This window comes from Hipposideros armiger, unplaced genomic scaffold (assembly GCF_001890085.2).
Source record: "Hipposideros armiger isolate ML-2016 unplaced genomic scaffold, ASM189008v1 scaffold_75, whole genome shotgun sequence".
NCBI classification, from domain to species: domain Eukaryota; kingdom Metazoa; phylum Chordata; class Mammalia; order Chiroptera; family Hipposideridae; genus Hipposideros; species Hipposideros armiger.
This window is the reverse complement of record NW_017731425.1, coordinates 1,185,662-1,205,048: the sequence shown is the minus strand read 5'-3', so window position 1 is coordinate 1,205,048 and position 19,387 is coordinate 1,185,662. Positions and strand designations below refer to the sequence as shown.

At 56.3% G+C, this 19,387-nt stretch overlaps 1 protein-coding gene across 7 annotated transcripts in view; it reads left to right on the top strand.

The window, feature by feature from the left end:
- Positions 1–19,387, top strand: part of OSBP2 (oxysterol binding protein 2) — a 176,950-nt gene that overhangs the window by 139,151 nt on the left and 18,412 nt on the right. For all 7 annotated transcript variants that reach the window (XM_019643138.1, XM_019643134.1, XM_019643135.1 and 4 more), the window contains 2 exons: positions 4,282–4,538; positions 18,678–18,870. In XM_019643138.1, the coding sequence (XP_019498683.1) occupies positions 4,282–4,538; positions 18,678–18,870 (450 nt within the window). The remainder of the gene's footprint in view (positions 1–4,281; positions 4,539–18,677; positions 18,871–19,387) is intronic.

Genomic DNA, 19,387 nt, shown 5'->3' with positions numbered 1-19,387 from the left:
CTGGGGCAAGGCCCCAGCATGCACTGGGTCCTGGCTGATGAAACATTTTACCCTCCTAGTACTCCGGTAGACTTCCTGCTTCTGTTGTTTCTTTAAAGGACCAGCATTTTCTAGCAGGTAATTGAGAGGCATTGAGTTCAACCAGAACATGAAAACCAGGCTGTGCCTCTCCCTGTGTTAGAGCTTGTTCCCCAGGCCAGAGGCACAGGGATCCCCTCGGTGTGGTCAGGTTGCTGCTGGTGCTTGTGGTGGTGATCCCAGCTGATGTGGGCCACCTGGCACCTATGTCCCTTCCACATCCATGAGGTGGTGTTGGTTCCCTTGCGATACACATGAAGACTCGGAGGTTCTGAGAAAGAAGACAGCCACACAGAGCAGCAGAGCTTGATGTGAACCAGGAACCCAGGGCATTCAAGACGCTTCCCTCTGAACACTTCATTTTTTATACCACCCTGGTGTGCTAAGTGCTGGCCTTTATGTGGGATTTGAGGCAGGCGAGGGGCTCCTTTGTGTGGGATCCTGTGGCTTTGTCTTGGCCCTCGATTTCAGTTGCTACTATTCTTGTATTCATATAGTTGCAAATTTTCTGTAGGATTTTATCTTTGTGGATAGTTCAGTGTCTGCTCTGTTGCTGGGATGGGGATTGTTATATTGTTTCTCCCAGATACTCATTGTCACTGAGCTTTATTCCCAGTGGGAAGTGGGAACAGAGAGGAAACGTGTGGGGTCATAAAAGCTCTAGAACCCCCACGGCCATGAGCTTGAGAACTATAGGCCTCAACAGCTTTGTACATACAAGTGTTTTCCTTCCTTTGAACTCAGTCTCCTACCAGTAGTGTCCCTGTCAGAGGGAGAAGTGGGCGATGGAAACTGAAGTCATTTTCATGGTTCTTAATGGGAATCCACCTGTTTATCTTTCAGAAAGCATATGCTAATTTAATACCACCCGTTCTTTTTTCCAGTTTGAGGAATGTCACATTAAGTAGTTTTATTTACATCTCAAGTATTGAGTTTCACCTGTCTTTCCAATGTGGTTTTGCTCCTTGCAAGGACCCCTGTCACCACACTGAGACTTGGAGACTCAGTGTGGCCAGAGTTCACCATTTCAGAAGCAGAGTCCCCTTCATTGTTCAGCTCTGCTTCCTCCCAGGCAAAAGCCAGTGCTCACACTGCTGCACTTAGTACATGTCTGAACAGCCCAAGACTTTGTGGGAATATGGGGGCCTGGACCACATATCAGCTTCTGAGTGACACGCATCCCCTTCTTCTTGAGGACTGGTGGGGTGTGGGGATTGTGTGGGAGTGTGGCCATCACTGGTTGTTCATGACCTTGGAGCTGGGTAGGTGCTGCCTTCAACATGTTTGGGCTGTGTTCATGGGTCCTGTTCTCTCCAGCCCCTGGCCGCCTCTGGCTACCTCTGCCCCAGCCCTGCCAGGCCTCTGGTCTCTCTGTCCCTCCAGTCTGCCTATCATGCCACCTGCCACCAGTCTTGTCTGTCCCATGGGTCTCTGCTCAAATGCCCACACATTCCCTTTACCAAGAGAAGAAGGCTCAGGCTCCTTGGCTGTGCCAGAGGCCCTTCACCATCTCTACTATCCTATTAGCTCCTCTGTGCCCCACCCTTACTGCTCACATCCTTCTCTAGACCCCACCATCCTGTGTTGACCTACCACCTCCTTGCATGCGACTGAGAACTGATGGGCCTGGAGGGGCCTCCTATGCTATGCCCAAGATCGTTCATTCATTCACTCACCTACTCACTCCATCCCTCGCCCCACCTCTCTCTCCCTCCCTCATTCTTCTGATCTCACTGTCTATCTGGGAGGGACTCTTGCTACCCATCCGCAGAGTACAGACTATGCTGGTCAGTAATCACTGACCTGGGTGTCTTTCCATTCCAACCCCACACCCCACAACGACATAGCCAGCAGCTTGGGAGCAAAACAAGCACATCCCCACATCCCCAGCAGCTGGGCCTGAACGTGGACACTAAGAGCTGCTTACTTAGGTGTACTGCTTTCTAACAAGTTAGATAGAAATGTGGTTAACCACTCTGCCCGCCATGTGGGTAGACGTTCAGAGAAAGGCTAGTTGCCCCTTTCATCAGTTCTTGCTTAGAGCACAGGGGGTCATATTCAAGTTGACCCACAGCCAGTGTGCCCCCACATGGCCCTCTCAGTGTTCATCGTCAGCCACTCCAACTGGTTGGTGGCTGTCCATTCTAGTTTTAGACATATTGAACCTGGAAAGGTGACAGAGGGTCGCATTGTAACTCAGAGCCCAGGCCCTGAAACCACACAGACCTGGGAGCTCCAGAATTCCCTCGCCTTGTGACCCTGAGCACTTTCAGTTACCTTTCTGCCCCAAACCTACCTCACTGGGTCATCGACATGCATTCATGGAGGCAGCCCCTCACCCAGGGCTGGCAGCCAGAAAGGCAAGATACACATCAGCCATTGGAGCCTTTCTAAGACGGTCCAGAGAGAGGCAAGGCCTTCTGTGCAGACCACTCTGGGCTCAGATCCAGTTCTGCCCCCTTAAGAGCAGGGCCCTACACCAGTGGTTTGTCTTCTCGGAACCTGTACTTTCTCGCCTACAGATTGGGAACAACAGCCAAGGTCTGTCGACCACCATGAGGCTCAGCACGCACATTAATAAAGCCAGTGGCACAAAGCCTGGCTCGGCATGTGTGATCTTCAGACACTGGGTCATCTCAAGGATGCATTTGGGCTGGCTATTGGGGAATGATGCTGCCCGAGGTCCCTGTGGCCTGTGGGGACAGGCTGTGCAGTGGATTCATGGGCCCCATGCCACTGGCTGGTCTGGTACTGCCACCGGCTCAGTACCAGGGCAGTGACTCAACCGTGGCCACCCCCACTCACCCTGCCCACTGTGAGAAGAAATCTGTTCTCTCACAATAGGCACCTTTAAAAAAAAATGTATCTTGGGTTATAGATTTTCTTTATCTTAAAAAAAAAAATAGTTTCTTGCTGATTATTTCTGAAACAAGGCATTTTGGAAATCCCTCAGCAGTTACAGCCTCTGGCACTCACAGGACAATGTTAGCCTCTTGGTTGTCCCATGCTCAGCATTACAGCAGCAGCAGGGCCCAGGCCAGCTTCTCACCTCACCCCTCCCCAGAGGCCCTCACAGCTCTGTGACCCCTTGGACAGACTGGGATGGTAGTAGGCCGGGATCTATGGTACCCCAGACTCGCAGAAAGGGACACACTGAGGGCACCTGGGTGAGGGGTTGAGGCGGAGGAGAGTGAGCACCCACCTGGCTGGCTAATGGAGGCCCCAGCAGCCGGGCATGAAGAGGGTAGCTCTGGAGGCAACAGACCAGCTGGGTGGCCCAGGGCATGACTTCACTTTTCTGAGCCTCAGTTACTTCATCTGTCCCCTGGAGATGGTACAGTCCCTAAATCAACAAGGCCACTGAGAGGCCACAGCCAGTGTCTGCACACAGAAGGCATTTGATAAATGGGAGTGGTCTTGCTCCTGCAGGGAAGGTGGGTGATGACCCAAAGCAGGATGGGGATAGGGAGCCATGACTTTGGCCAGGGAGTCTTCGGGCAGGTTGTGAAGACATGTTAGCATTGGGGTGGGTAGGGGTGAGACCTCTGAGGAGACGGGGAAGGTGTCCCCAGCAGATGGATCTGAACTTGGACCCTAAGAGCTGCTTACTAAAGTGTGCTGCTTAATAACAAGTTAAATAGAGGTGAGGTAAGGAGTTTCCAGGCAGTGGGGACAAAATAGGAAAGGCCCCAAGCGTGAGTGCTCACATTTGAAGGGGACAGGGGCCAGTTTGTTGTGGCTGGGGGATGAACATAGAGTGGATAGAAATGCGAGGTTGGTGGGAAAGTGTGGGTCAGTTTGGGCTGGGCCAGCGATTTGGGGAAAGGAGCCAGACTTTGTTTGGGGTCTGTGGCCTGGGATGTGAGCTGCTCCCACACAGCAGTCTCCCCCTCTCCACCCAGTACGTCCCACCCTTGCCTGCACATCACACTTTAGGGGGGCTGGTGCCCTGCGTGCAGGCAGGCCTGCCCCCTCCCGGGCTCAGCTCAGGCCCTGTCACTCAAGCTGGCTCAGGAGGGCTTGTGCCCACCCAGGGAAAGCTAGCAGACATCTCACCCTGGTCAGGAGCAAGAACTGGCACTGACTAGGGCACTCTCCCTTTCTGAGTGGCACGACCTGCTCCTCCCTCCTGGGCCCGGCCAGGCAGACCGCTCATGCCATGCTGGTCAGTAATAACCACAGCACCTCTGTTTCCTTCCACAGATGACTCTGGGGACGACGACGAGGAGACTGCCTCCCCAGCTGACAAGAGTGAACTCCACAACACCATCAAGAGCCTCTCCTTGAAGTTAGATGACCTCAGCACGTGCAACGACCTCATCGCCAAGCACGGCGCCGCACTCCAGCGCTCCCTGAACGAGCTGGACGGGCTCAGGATCCCGTACGAGAGCAGTGAGAAGCTGAAGGCTGTGAACGAGCGGGCCACCCTCTTCCGCATCACATCCAATGCTATGATCAACGTAAGTGCCCACCCGCACCCTGTCCTGGCACAGGGCTCCCCCTAAAGGGAAGTGGCTCCCTGTCACCAGCACCGCGGCCCCTGAGCAGTGGCTGGGTGCTTGACAAGCCAGGGCTCTGTTTCCAGTGGCTTCAGGTCCTTTTGCAAAGCCAGCTCCCTCCTGTATTCTCTCCATCCTCTATGTCAGGGGTCGGCAAACTGTGGCTCACCAGCCACATGCGGCTCCTTGGGTACGTACATATGGCTCTGAAGTAAAATTGAAAATGAAAATAAAACTATCAGAGTTTCATTTATAAAATTTTTAAGGATATTATTCACATAATGGTGATTTTGTTGGTTTTATGGCTCTCGAATAATTTTTAAATTGTTGTGAGGGACAGGATTGGTTCTTCCATCTCAAAAGTTTGCCGACCCATGCTCTATGTCATCTCATCCATGTGGCCATTGGTAAATGAGAACATTCTTCCTAATTGTCAGGTGTGGAATCTGGTTGCGGCTGCAGGTGGTTCGGGCCTGGCTGAGGAAGGCCCGGGCCCCTGGTCAAGCCGCTGGCTGTGCCCACACAGTAGAGACTTGGCTGGTTGGCCCACACAGCTGCTACTGCTTTTTCCCAGATGTAAGGCAGATGCTGCAGGATTGGGACCATGAGCGTGCACTTGTGTGTAGTGGGGAGTGGCATTGGGGGATCCATTAGCCAAAAGAGCTTGAGAGCGGAGGCTGCCATGCGTCAGGGCAGCCTGACAGTAGCCAAATGAGTAACCAGTCTGTAAACTGAGAGGCATAGCCACAGGAGTCACCGCTTTCCACGGGGTTCTGGAAGCCACGGGGCTGTGGCTCGGAGCCAGGACGGTCTCTCCATGGTGGCAGAGAATCCAGTGCTTAACTGTGCTCCAGGGCCTTCCTCTTTCTGCCTGGTGGGTGCTCCCCAGAGATGGGTGTGGCCCCCACCCTCAGACACAGGTCTGCATGCAAAGCCTCCTCCCAAGCGTAGCCTCTGGGAGGGAGCCCGTCTGGCCGGGGGTGCATGCTGGGAGCAAGGGGATCAGAAAGGGGAGGTGTGGGGACATGCAGGCCACTACAGAGGCCCAGGCCCATAGAACATGGTTCAGGCAGGCCATCAGGCTGGCTGGAGACAATAGCAGTACTGGTGCCCACATGAGCCCCAGGTGGCCTCCGAAAAAAGAGGGTGATACCAGAGCAGGATTGGGACTTGGGACCAGACTCTCAGCCCAACACCAGGAAACACAAGGGCCGGGGAAAGATGGAGGCTGGAGCCCGCCTCAGGCCAAAATCCCCCAGCAAAACCTTGGGCATCTGAGACTTGGCCCAAGCCTGTTTCACGGGGCCTATGGGCAGCATGGTGTAAGGTGGGTGGACCACCCCCACCACCCCACCTGCCCTGTTCCCACCACAGACAGGCTGGGGCCTAGAGCTGCCAGGGTACAGGAGGAAGCCTCATTCTGGGGCCTGAGGCTGAGGAGGTTCACCCTCTTCTAAGACTGGGGGACACATGGCGCCTTAAGCTCAGCAGGTGTGTGGACCTTTGTCCACAGTGCTCAGGGGTGTGGTTGGTGTCTACATGCCAAGATGCTTCTGGGCCGCAGCTCTGGGGCCTTCTGCCTGTTGGCTCCCTGCCTTCTCAGCCCAATGACTTCCTTACAGCCCCCAGACTCTAGGGGCCCAGGTCCCTACACTTCTTCCAGTGATAGGCACAGATATTAAGCATTTATTGACATAATGATGCATTCATGTTTCTCCATCGATCCCAGAAGCCACTACTGCCCATGGCTTCGCTGGCACTGACCTGCCGAGCCTGAAGCTGCTTTATCGTGAGTAAGCAGTTATGTTTGGCTTTTCCCAAATAATGAGCTGGTGTCTCTAGCAAAGTCTTTTATCAGGCATCAGAGGCTCATCTGTATTTGTAAAGCCGTAAAAACAGCTCACCATCTAAGTGCGTAATAAATTGTTTGATGGGAAGCAAAGCTCCCGGGAGTGGTGATGAGGTCTGTTTGCAGCTCTGACACCAGAAGAGTCAGACCGGATTGAAAGGTGAACCTGACAATGAGGGCCTCTCCCCCATCTACCTCCTTTGGGGAAGGGGACACAAAGTGAGGTGCTGGCCCTGACAGGCCATGCTGGTAGCCCAGGCAAGTGCAGGGGCCCGCATTTCTCCCAGGGACCCTTCCTCACCTGGCAGGACCCTGGCAGGACCCTGGTCAGTTCTGAGAGGGTGGTTTGCACAGCTGTCAGACACCAAATGTCCAGACCTCCAGTGTGTGCAGAAGAGACACCTAAGCAAAGCATCCCCCACTCCTAGCCAGACCTTGACCTCTACCCCTGGTATGAGGAGGGGGGGGTTGGACTAGGGATCTGTAACTAAGGCAACCATATGATTCCCACCCCCAAGTCCCAGTGGGAGCCCATTCACACCCAGGACCACTTACCCCTCCCTACAACCTCATTAGTACCATTAGGTATTGTTAGTGCCAGAGTGAAAACTGAGGCTCAGAGAAGTCACTTGAGCTGCCCAGAGTCACCCAGTCAGCAAGCAGCCGAGCCAGGATGCAAGCCCCAGTCTGTGTGGCCCGCTGCGGGACTGATGGCCCCTCGCTCTCAAAGTCCGTGAGAGTGAGACTCCTGAGGGCTGCAGAGGACCCCCGCCCCCACTATGAGGTCAGCACACAGATTGGGTTGGCCTCACATCCGCCCTGGGTGAACCCCCAATCTCAGGGACCTGAGTCCCTGGTATGCCTTTTACCTTTAGGCTGCAGCTCCATCATGCCTTTCCTGGGAAGTTAGGGATTTGGGATGGGTGGAAGCCACCCCCAGCTGTCCCCAGAAGGCACTAATCACCCCTTGGATCCCTCCAGGTCTCACTGTAAGAGGAGGGAGCTGTTTCTCCCCATTGCTGGGATCCCAGCACCAGCACCTCTCCCTGCTCCTGCCTGACCCATGGGAGCCCTCCATGGGGAAGCTCCCAGCAGCCCCCATGCCTGAGTTTGGGGACTCTCTATTCCCATGGGCCACTCTGGGCCAGGGGAGGCCTCCCTCCTGTGAATGGTGAACAGCTGTGGGTTTTCCACCGCGTGGGCTCTGACTGAGCCTGGGTCATGGAAGTGTGGAAAATGAGGGCCGGCTGGCCGGCCAGAGCCCACAGGGGCTTCAGAGGGCAAGCAGCACCCTTCCCACATGGGGAGGGACTGACTGCTTCATCTTCACTTTTCCCCAACACGGTAAAAAATTGGAGGCTGTTCAGCCTTCAGGAGAAAAGTGAAGGAACCATTTTAAAGCTTCTCACATTTGGGAGAGGGCATCAATATCATCAGCCTTTAGATCCCTCGCTGCCAGCGGGCCAGGGAGGGGGCCTTCTGGACAATTCCTAAGATCCCAGGAACCATGATCAGTGACCAGGCCTCTTCCTGTGCCACCGTCCCCTGGTGGCCGGTGTGGTGATCTCCCCTTGAGTGGAGATGGCCCCTTCTGTGGGTGTTTGAGGGAACAAGGTGCACCCAGCAGGTCCCTGGATCAGGCACATTGAATAGTGCCGCAGTGATTTCCCCTCCATGCCTTTGCCTGAGCAGTACCTTCTAGAACACCCTTCCCCCACCCTTCAGATACCTGGCAGATCCCTTTTTATCCTTCAGAGACCCACCGGGATTTCACCACGGCTGGGAGGCTTTCCGAGCTCCCTGTCAGGAAGCTATTCCTCCTGGCTAGAACCTCCTGGAACCCGGGGGCACTGCTGTGCTGAACCTGCCGTACAGCGTTTAGCCTGTTATTTTGACATATGCCCCTTCACCAGGTTTTGTACCCCTGAGGTCACCCTCAGGTCTTACCTGTGTCCCCAACAGTAGCCCAGTGGGTGTGCCCAGTATGTGATCTTTCGTAGTTGTTCTCACATCTCAAGAAAAAAGTTCTAAGTAGCCCACATCCCATATATGCCCATGTTACCATTTACAGAGATATTCTGATCCTGTTTCCTCACCTGTACTAGGTTAGTGAGAAACTAAAGGCTCTGCACCCAGGCCTTGGCCGCAGAGCTGCTTGTCACCACCCCATGCCACCCTGGTCTCCCCCCTTGCAGAGAAGATACCCAGCCTAGCCGCCAAGAAATAGGAAGAGCATTTTATGAAATTAAGTCATGATTGCATTTTTCACGGGAACGTCATGGGTTGTACAAGAACACAGGAGCAAATGAATGAATCGCTTAGTATCTGGCAAAATTCCCTTGTGGGTGATTTTGTGAGTCTGATCAAAGGCAGCCCAGCAGTTCCCTGCTTGGATTACTGTTTAGGCGACTGTGAATTAGCTTGTCATTTAGGAGGAACCTCACAGCGCTAGAAATGACTTTGGTTCTTAGACTGAGCCTGAATCACAGCGTGTGCACGGGTGCTTCCCTGGCCTGGGTGTGGGGACCACAAGCCTGGGCACCAGGACGTCCCTGGGGTTGTAGCATTTGATCAGTCCTGTGCTTTAAGGCGGAGAATGACTGGATTAATTAATACATACTACCATCTCATGCTTTGGGTACTAGTTCCCATAAAGTGAAAAGAACCATTCCAGTTTTATTCTTTTTCCTATAAATGTATCTTTGTGGTAAAGCAGGGTGCCTCCAGGATGGTGGTGGTGTGACAACACCTGCCTGCCCCACTTTCTTCCCATTACTTTGTTTGCTCCTCACAGCAGCCACATGAGGCTAGTGTCTTTACAGCTTCCTTGTCATCATCATTTGTATTATTCAGGTGCCACCATGAGGCCCAGAGTGGTCATTTTGCCCAATGGTCACAGGCTCAACTGCTGCATAAGCACTTGGAGTCACAGCTGTCAGTTCCTGGGCTGTCCCCACTGCAGGCCACTGGGTCTGTGCAGAAAGGCTAGGGCTGTGTCACCTGTTAGCAGGCCCAGCCAGCACACCAGGGCTCTTCTGGGGGACATGGGTTCCCCATGGGTTGCCCTTGAGCCCTGTGGTTTGACCTCATAGCCCCTGCCTTGGGCAGAAAAATCACAGTATTGCATGGTCATTCTGGGGGCAAACCTGCCCTGGGATGATGTGGGTATACTCCCCTTCCCCACACCCATGCCAGGTTCCCCTTCCTGGCCCGTGGAAGCAGGTTCTGTCTGCAGGCCCAGGCAGCCAAGCCTGGCCAGGGAAGTGCTGCTTCTGTGACTTTCACTTCCACTTCCCTGCCCCAGAGCCCTTAGGACAACCTTATGTCACATGCATATCTCCCCCTCCTCACCGCAGCCCTGGCCAGGGGAAGAGGCAGCTTCAGTCCCAGCTAGAAGGCACTGGAGGCTACGTGGCAGGTGCTAATGGTCATCTCCCCCTGCAGGGCTCGGACCCTTGATAGGCTGGCAGCCTGTGGGCTTGTTCCCCACCAGCTACTTCTCCAGGCCCTGCAGGTGGGCCCTGAGCAAGGCAGGCTGCTCCTGACATGGCCCTACACCTGAGCTGCGAGAGGCTCCTCAGAGCCGGTGACTCATGCAGGGCCCATTACTCGGCCCCTCCAACTACATGACACCCCCCCCCCCCCCCCCGCCGTGGCCTTAAGAGCTGTGAGCTCAGGTCAGCCCAGCTCACCCCCACTGAGCACTTCGTGACAGGGCAGCGTGCAGCTGCTGATGGCACGGGAGGCCTTCCATGATCTCTCCATGGTCCAGCCAGGTCCTAGTCTAAGCCCTCGGCACACAGTAAGCAAAGCCTGGGGAGCTGTAACCATGGAGATGATAGGGGATGCCAGAGGCAAAAAGACCTTGAGAGGAAACAGAGCAGGCTGGTGGGTGGGGTGAGAGGTAGGCACAGACTGGCTGGAGGGGAAGGCAGGTGGGGGAAAGAGCCTGTACCCAGCAGACTGGGAGCGTGGGAGGCCAGGGTGACTGTGGGAGGGGAGGCCTGGGGAGACCGGAGCCTGGTCACGGGAGACCTTCTACAGAGTCGCTGAGAGCACTTTGCCTTCTACTCGGAATGAGGCTTGCACAGCCCAGGAAAATGGTCCGACCTGCATTTTAGCAAGAGCCCTGTGCTGTGGGGAGAATAGGCTGTTGTGAGGCAGCGGCAGGTGCTTGGAGCTCCTTTAGGAGACCCCTGTTGTCACCTAAGGAGGGATGGTGGCTTTTCTCTGAGGGAGAGGAGCTAGTGATAAGAGAAGCCATAGCTGCCGCTGGGATGAGGGAAGAGCCAGCGGAGCTGCTATGGGGGTCAGAAAACAGCCCACTGGGAAGGACTGCAGGGTGTGGGCCTGAAGCACTAGATGGGGGGAGGGGGCTTGCTGTCTGATCCACCACCCCTGGCCCTCACAAGCTGGACATGGGTCCACTGGTCAGTCCCACAGGTTCTGGCAGGATGCAGGAGGGCCTTTCCCAAGGTCAGAGTTTGTATAGCCAACCAGTGAGCAGAGCTGGGCAGTGGGAGAGCCCCACAGGAAACCAAAGACAGTGGAGGTGCCCAACAAGGACAGAAAGCAGCAAGGATGCTGGCCAACAGAGGGAGGGTGCCCACCTCAAAGGGCCTGATGGGATAGACACTGCACTGTGGGTCCCTCAGTTTACCCAGGAAGGCCCACGAGGGACATATTTTGGTTGCTTCAGTAGAACTGGTTGGGCAGGATGGGATGTGGGTCCTGACAGCAGGGACTTGGGAAAACCCAAGGAGGTGGGACTCCCAGCACAGCCAGACTGGGAGGGAGCTGGCTCCCACTCCAGGTGAAGGGAGTTGCAGACCAATGTATGGGGGGAGTCAGAGGCATTGGTGGGGGAGGTGCAGACAGCCAAAGTGGGAAACAGGGACAGGAGCAGGCAGGGACAGATGGGGACTGGTGGGCACAGGTTAGGGGCAGGTGCAGCAGCTACGTAGATACTGTGGCAGCTACCCGGAGCCAAGGCCTCAGATGTGGTGCATCATAGAAATAAAAACCCAGGTCAGGAGCTGTTTACTGCTGAAATGCTCGGAGGCTTCCCTGGGCCCTAGTTGGAGATCACGTGGGACATCGCGTGCCCACCCACGCAGAGCAGTGGTGAGGGCCCCGGAGATGTCTCCACCTTGTTCTTCCAGGGCCGTGGGCAGGTTCCTGTCCAGCTGACCACTGTTGTGCTGCTGACAGCTTGTTCATTTGGGGCCTGAGGTGATAAATAAAAATAGATCCCAGAACTGTCTAAAATCAGTTGGCAAGCTGGCGGCCAGATGGTGCTGGTTCCTGTGTGCAAGCGGTACACTATTTTGAATGTGGAAAGGGCTATTTTAAAGTTTGAATCAAAGTGAAAAGCTGACCCCCCCCCCCCCCGATGCTGTGAGTGAGTCACACCAAGGAGAAGCTGTGACCATCCTCTTGGTGCTGGGGGGATGGGCTGGTACCTGTGTGTCCTGGGCCGCCTGTGCTAAGTGCTGTGTGAGGAATGGGCACAGGCAGATAGATGCCCAGCCCAGCCCTGGAGCTGCGCAGTCAAAGGGCCAGGAAGGCGGTGGATACACAGCATGGCCACCTGGCTGGCTCTGACGCAGAGGTAATCCCCCATCTGAGCCCAACACTCCCATCACAGCTCCAGGGGTCCTTACTCTCAGTCTTGGAGGCCTGAGATGACCATGCTTCTTCTGGTGTGGCAGCTTCCAAGCCAGGCAACCCTGGCTAAATTTCAGCACTGCCCCTGCCTGCCTTCGGACGGTGTGTATGGAGGCTAGCCTACTGCTCCTCGGTGGGAGGGGGAGGACAGACCCTATTGACCATGGTGTGTCCCCTGGTGTTAGCTTCTGGCTGTTCAGAGGGGTTCAGGGAGACCGGGACTCTGCACTGTTTCCTCCTATTCTCCACCTTTAAGACCACAGGCTAGTGAGGGGCAGGTCCACAGTCATGCTCGCCATGAGGATCAGGGTAGTGGGGGTATGGTGGGTGGGCAGATTTAGCCCCAGCAACACAGAGAGCAAAAGGTTCAACCACCCACCCACCTGGGAGCCCCAAATCCTGAGAGTCGCTGCAGGCCAGACGGATGGCAGTCAGATACCTAGCAGGTCCTGGCCGGCCACAGGTGGAAACATGGCCCTTTCTCCCATCGTCCCTGTCCAGGGTTACCAGAACTTGCTGTGTACTGATGGCTAGAGATGGAGCCAGTCACCACGCTGGCCCTGTCTGCTCAGGGCACCCTGTTGGCCCAGCCTGGAACCTCTGAGCATTTGGCTCATCTCCCACTTCCTCTGTGAGTCCCATGGCCGTCCACCCCAATGTCCAGCCACTCTGTGGCACCTTCCTCATGCCCCTGTCTAGGAGGGCAGTGACAGTGCAGGGCACTGCCTGATGGTTTCCAAGCAACCACTGCAGGCCAGACCTGAGCAGGGTCTAGCTCTGCAGACCCTCCTGAGAACTTGAGAGGCTTCCCTGAGCCACACACAGAAAGGCAGGGGACCCAGGCCTGTTGACCCCGTGCCCGGCTCCCCCTCCCACACTTGGGGAGCAATGAGGTCATTATCGGGATTAGGATTAGGAGCTGAAAAGGGGATTCAAGTGTGCCCTCCTTCCTTCTGGGCACAGCTCTGTGCCTGTCCCATGGGGACACCATTAGGGTAACCAGCAGCAACTCCCCCTGGAGCTCACACCGCTTAGCTCCGACGCAGTTTCCCCTGGCTGGGCAGCCCTCACAGTCCCTTTCACCAGACCAGGCTTCTGGGAAGCGAGAGGCCCCATGGGCAGGCAGGCCTGCCGACCCCCAATTCTATTGCTGAGCAGGGCCCGCCCTGTGTGGGGGCCGCCTTTCCATCCTGGGCTTTTTGGTTCTCACTCTGCTTTGGGAGGCTCAGTAAGCTTCCCACCCTCCCCGCAGAGGTAGAGCTGCACTGCCTGCAGACCTCCACACCTCTTCATCTCGGGAACCCTCTCGATAGCCCTGGAGATGGGAGGAAGAGGCAGGGCCGGGAGCCTGGAACCCTGTTCCCATCCTGAGGACGATCACACCAACAGGTTGTAGAATCGGGGACTCTAGGAGTTCTGGGGTTCAACCCTCTGTTCACCCCATGAGGATGCCAAGGCCCAGGAGGTTACAAACCTGCCCGGGGTGGGCAGCGAGGCAGTGCCTGTGTGAGATCCGGTTGCTGGGCTCCTTGTTCTGCCCGCTTCCCATCCATTGCGTGATTTAGGAGCAAGTGTAATATAAGTAGGGAGCGTCCCAGTGCCTGAGGCGCTGCTTCCTCTCAGGGCTGGGCTTGAGCTCTCTGAGAGTTGTGGCAGAGCCTCAGGGGAAATGTAACTATAGGTTCAGAGCCTGGGTCAGCTCTGAGGATAGGCCCTCCCTGGGCTCCCTGGGAGCTGCCCCTCAGCCACCCCCCATGCTGGGCCCCAGGCCTAATCCAGTTTAGCAAGTGCACACTGCACAGCCCAGCTCAGCATTCCGGGAGGCAGGGTCAGGGCAGCCCCTGCCTCTCTCTGTGCGAGGCCAGTAAGGGGTTTGGAGAAGACCGGCAGTGCCAGAGGAAACCCTGGGAGTTGGGGATGGACACAAGGTAGGTGCATGGGGTTGGGGGAAGATGGGCTCTCCACAGCCCATCTGTGACCAGGGCAGCTCACCTGCTGCAGGTGATCCCGCACCCCCACTGGCAGTGGCAAAGGTCCTGGTCCAGCCATGTGATACCCTAGATATTGTGGCACAGCAGCCTCCACCCTGCCCCCTCCTTCAGGCAGCTGTGACCCTTTCTGATCTTTGTGTACCCAGCCCAGCCACATGTGTCCAGAATGAGGCCACAGCTGTCCCAGGGATTTGACTTCCTGTCCCCTTGCTGCTCCACACAAGGTGAAGGTCACACATGGCCAGGTTATCAGCCAGCAGCCCTGGCCCTGAGGGCAACGTCCTCAATGGCAGGGACGGGTGCAGGAGTGGCTGAGGCAAGGCTGGGTCCCGTGGCTTGAATGGGATTATTCCCCAACATCCTTGTTAGTAAGCATCTCTGGAGCCCAGCTCCAGTCCAGGAGGGCCACGGGATCCCACACCACCTGTGCCCTCAGGGGGCATCCAGTTGGCGATAAAGATCCAGCTTTGCAAAACGAACAATGACAGTGCTGGTCCCAGGCCCTAGGAGACTTGCAGGTGTGGCCCATGGGGACTTGAACCTCGGTCTTACACATACTGTTTTGTGGCCCTGGGCAAGTCCTTTGGCCAACGAGAACCTGCATTCCCTCCTCTGGCACGCTATTAAAATGGCTACCTCAGTGCTTATGAGGACGTCCCAGATAGCCCTGACCCAGAGTAGGTGCGTGGCATGAGGGAGGTGGGGCCAGCATCAGAACGAGCAGGGGTATTTGGGAAGGGGAGGAAGACATGATGCCTGGTGGGCCACACATGAGGGTGTGGGGAGGGATGGGACCCCAGGCAATGAGGCTGGAGAGGATTTGGGGCCAGGTCTGTGAGAGGCTGTCCGCTGTCCTGGGAAATACAGCAAACCTGCACTTACCCTTGGAAGAGAAAATGGTCATTTCTAAAGTACTTAGAGCTCATGAACATCAAGGGTAAGAGGTAGGGAGCCTAATTCATCTTCACACTACAATGCATCTTTCCCACTTTGCTTTTGCTGCTAGGAAGCCCAGCAGCCATATAGCCCCCTCTGACATGAGTTAATGGAAATTATTTACCATGAACTTTGGCTATTATTTTATACTGTTGTTTGTGGCTCTTCTACAAGGCTTGTTTTAAATGCCATAAGTTATGTGAAAGCAAAGCACCCATGTGTGTTAAAACTCACTACAATGATTGCAGGAGCTGCGGAGGGTTGGCAGGGAGTGATGGCAGTGGATACGATGGAGCAGTGCTAATGGAGAACAGGGGCAGAAGTGACAGGCCTTGTGCAACTGCCAGGCCAGTCTGGGGCGGGCAGGCAACATGCCACTGTGCAGGGTACCCACAGAATGGTAAGAACCCGGAAAACCATGAAGCACCCATCATGCGCCTCGCCCATAATAAGGCTCCGTGTGTGCCACAGCCTAGGCCTCTGCACCCTCACCCCAAGGCAGGCAGGCAAGGGGGCCGTGCCTTGTGTGGACATGACGTGGCTCTGTGGGAGGAGCATGGCTCTGGGGCAGACAGACCCAGGATTCTGTCTGCTCGCCCCTTGTTGACCTGGGCAGCCCCTTCGCCCTGGGCCTCAGTCTCAGGGGCCGCTTCAGCAAGGGGCTTCCCTGAAGCAGTGTGCCTGGTGCCCGGAGCCCACCCAGGGACATGACAGTGCTCCTCCTCCACCCACGCCAGGCCTCATGGCAAGCTTCTGACATGCACTGCGCACTGGCTCGGCAGGGCCTGGCGGGCTGCCTGGGCCAGCAGCAGAGCCAGACAGAGCCCCCACAGCATTAGGACTCCTTCCTTGGTCAGCAAACAGGTGGCAGGACCTGAGACGAACTTGACTGGGCCCTGGGACTGAGCTTAGGGCCGTGGGAAAGCGAAGATGACATGGGACACAGATCTCATGGGAATAGCTGCTCAGGGTGTACAGAGTTATGGGTTCAAGCCCTGGGTTCTGAGTCTGGGTCTGCTGCCTCCTGCTATGTGACCTCAGAGCCTCAGTTTCACCCTCTATGGAATGGGATTGGGGGGGGGGCGTTCCTGCCCACCCACCTTCCAGGACTCCTGTAATTGTCTGGAACATTTCTGAGGTGCCCAGAGTAATTTTCTTCCCCACCCCACTACCACCTCTTACACCCACTGGTGCAGACCCAGTAAAGAGATGCCCTCTAGTCAGGCCACTGGAGTAGATGGTCACTGTGTCTGCTGTCAGGGCCCCCTCCCTGAGGCCTGCAGTGGTGAGGGAGGGGTGGGGACTGAGAGCGAGGCAGAGGCCACTGCAGTACCCAGGGTGGTAAAGGTTTGGCTGCGAGTCACAAGCCAGGGAGCAGTACAGTCAAAACTAGAGCCAGGTCTCCCTGGGCCCACCCAGGCCCACCTCGGGGTCTTCAGATCGCATGGGACTCAGTAAGTGCAGTTCCACACCAGCAGGTGAGCCTTGAAGATCCGTGATTTACAAACTCAAAATAGCCCCAGACTTGTGACTACCCTGGACGCCGGCTCTCCTGTTCACAGAGCCTGTTAAGTGCATAGGGATATTGCTTTCCTTTCCTGAGAAGGTCTCTCCCCCGCAACCTATATCAGGACCCTGTCAGTATAAGTCTCTTCCCCTATGGAGAAGCAGGTTATGGTGGCTTAGGTATGGCCAGGCAGGGACATCACCGTGACCTTTCAGAGAGGATACGGAGGCCCTGAACCTGAGGTGGACTGAATGCGGGGGAGCTGCCAATAATTGAGCCTCAGTTTCCTCATCTGCCAAATAGGGATGATCCCAGTCTTCCTACCTCAAGCATTTTGCTGGGTGAGTTGAGACAGGGAGCTGTGAGCACAGGGTCTGTCAGACATTACTGCTCTGTCTCACAAACAGGAGACGGCTCAGAGGGGTTGAGTGGCTTGTGCAGAGCCCAGGCCGTCCCACTCCCAATAACATGCCCTTTTCCACTGCATTTTGCTGGTTTCCTCAGGCCTCCATTTCCACATCTTCAGAATGGGGGATGGAGGGTGGGGAGGGCAAAGATCCCTGGCCCCGCCCACTCCACGTGGGTGCTGGGTGGTGAGATGAGATGATGGAGGGACGGTGACCAGAGGAGGGCTTGTTAAAGGAGTGATGTGCCTGAGCCAGCTAAGCAGCCAGCCCTCTCAAGCCATAGGCTGGGGACCCTTTCCACTAAGCCAGGTCGGCAGGCCACCAGGGCTCGGCTCGCCACGTGGGTGGGAGAGCCAGCTGAGCCCAGGCAGATGCCTAATGCAGGGCCGCTTTCCTGAGGAGGCCAGGACACCACCCCTTGGCAGGGTGCTCACTCCTGCAGCAAACATTCCAGAGCAGCTGCTGCGTTTGGGAGATTCCGTGGGACGAAGTGAAACAGGCACAATTGCTGGAGAAGCTAACTTGCAGACATGAAATTTCAGGGGAGGGGAGTGTCTGAGAGGGCCTGGCTGAGTGAGGTCGGGAGCCTTCCCCGGGGAGAGGCCTGAGAAGTCTGAGGAGCCACGGGAGATAGAGGGCAGATGAAGGCACGAGCACGGGGTGCCATGGTGATGCTGGTGGTAGCCCCCAAAGGAGTGTCTGTGGAGTCTCCACCTCACCTCCGTGGCTCCTCCCAACAGCCGTACAAGATAGTGCTTCATTGTCTCTGTGTCACAGATGAGGGGCCATGTGCCTCTCTCTCTCTCTAGGAAAGCCTGTCTCTAACCCTTGGGGTCAGATAGCATGTGATGTGTGTGGAGCAAGGAGTGGGAAGGGCATGCCGGGGAGGGACAGCCAGGACCAATAACGCAGGCTGGACCAAGGAAACCTATCCCTTCCTACCCAGTTAAGGAGTCCAGAAAGGGCACATCCTGGGGCCCCTGGCTTGGACCTCACTGCCTTCCAGGGACAGCTGAGGTCTCAGCCCTCCTCTCCACTGTGATGACAGGGGCAGAACAGCCAATCCCTGCTTCATAAGAGGGTGGTGGAGCCACTTATGGACTTGGGAAGCTGAAAAGGATCTGGATGTCAGAGTAGGCCACAAGTTTGAAGAGGAAGCCTTAAAAGCAGAGTTATGTGATATACAGGCGTTGAGGTAACTTGGTAGGAAGTTCCAGTCCCAGTTCTCTGCCAGACAAGACCCATTACCTCTCTAAGCCAGGCAGTCTAGCAGAATATGGCTTTCCTTCCTTCTGTGTCAAAGCCAGGGATTGGCCTAAGCTGCCAGGGGTACCTTGGGTCCCTGTGGGACTGTGCTCGTGACAGACCTCAGGTCCAGCACGCAGTGAAGATGGGGTAGCTGAGAGTTCGGGCCCCAGCTGTGATGAAACGCCAGCATCCCCAGCTGCTGCTGGCGAGGCAGCCTCAGCCAGAGAACCGTGTGTGTGGTGCTTTCAAATGACATTGTGTCTGTGTGACACTGACCAGAGCAGGCCCTACGCTGGCTCTGAGAAAGCCAGAGCCTTTGTGTCCCCACGGAGGCCAATGGGGACAAGCGGAGGTGTTTCTGACCACCCGGTGAAGGGAGAGGGAGGAGAGATGGCACTCCAGGGTCTTCCTCACTGCCCTTTGGGAGCTGGGGGGTGGAGGCGGACAGGCCCCTGCCCCAGGCCCAGTGCTCACAGGCCACGACTCCCTCCCCAGGCCTGCAGGGACTTCCTGGAACTAGCAGAGACACACAGCCGGAAATGGCAGCGTGCGCTGCAGTATGAGCAAGAGCAGCGCGTCCACCTGGAGGAGACCATCGAGCAGCTGGCCAAGCAGCACAACAGCCTCGAGCGGGCCTTCCGCAGTGCCCCTGGCCGGGCCGCCAACCCCACCAAAAGCTTCAGCGAGGGTGAGTGGGCCAGGCCCGCCGGCCTCCGTCCATCCAGCCGTCGCTCTGTCCATTGTGCCCTCAGCCTCCCCCTTGGCCAGCTGGCTCTGCTTACACGGCCCCCAGTACATGTATGCTTTCACATGCCCACGTCGGAGCTTATCTTGGCCTCTTCATGGCTTTGTATGTCCCATGCCTGCCACCGACTGGCAAGTCTCCCTGTGTATCTAGGTTCCAATTCTCAAGACAAGTGCAGTGAGCCCAGCTGTCCCCTCTGTGGCAGGGCTGCCAGGTGACCTCCTTAGACGGGGTCATGAGTACCCTGAGAAGGGGTTCTCAGAAAGGGCAACTGGGCCACAGGCAGACTGACCAGCATGTTGAAAGATCAGGGAGGTTTCCAGAAGGAAAGAGGCCTCTGAGCCACAGCACTGACAGGAAAGCACATTCCAGAAAAGCAAGTTCTGTGGCTGAGGGAAGCCACAGCCAGGGTAATGAGGACCAGGTAATGGATGAAGTGGGGAGGGGCCTGGGGGGGGGG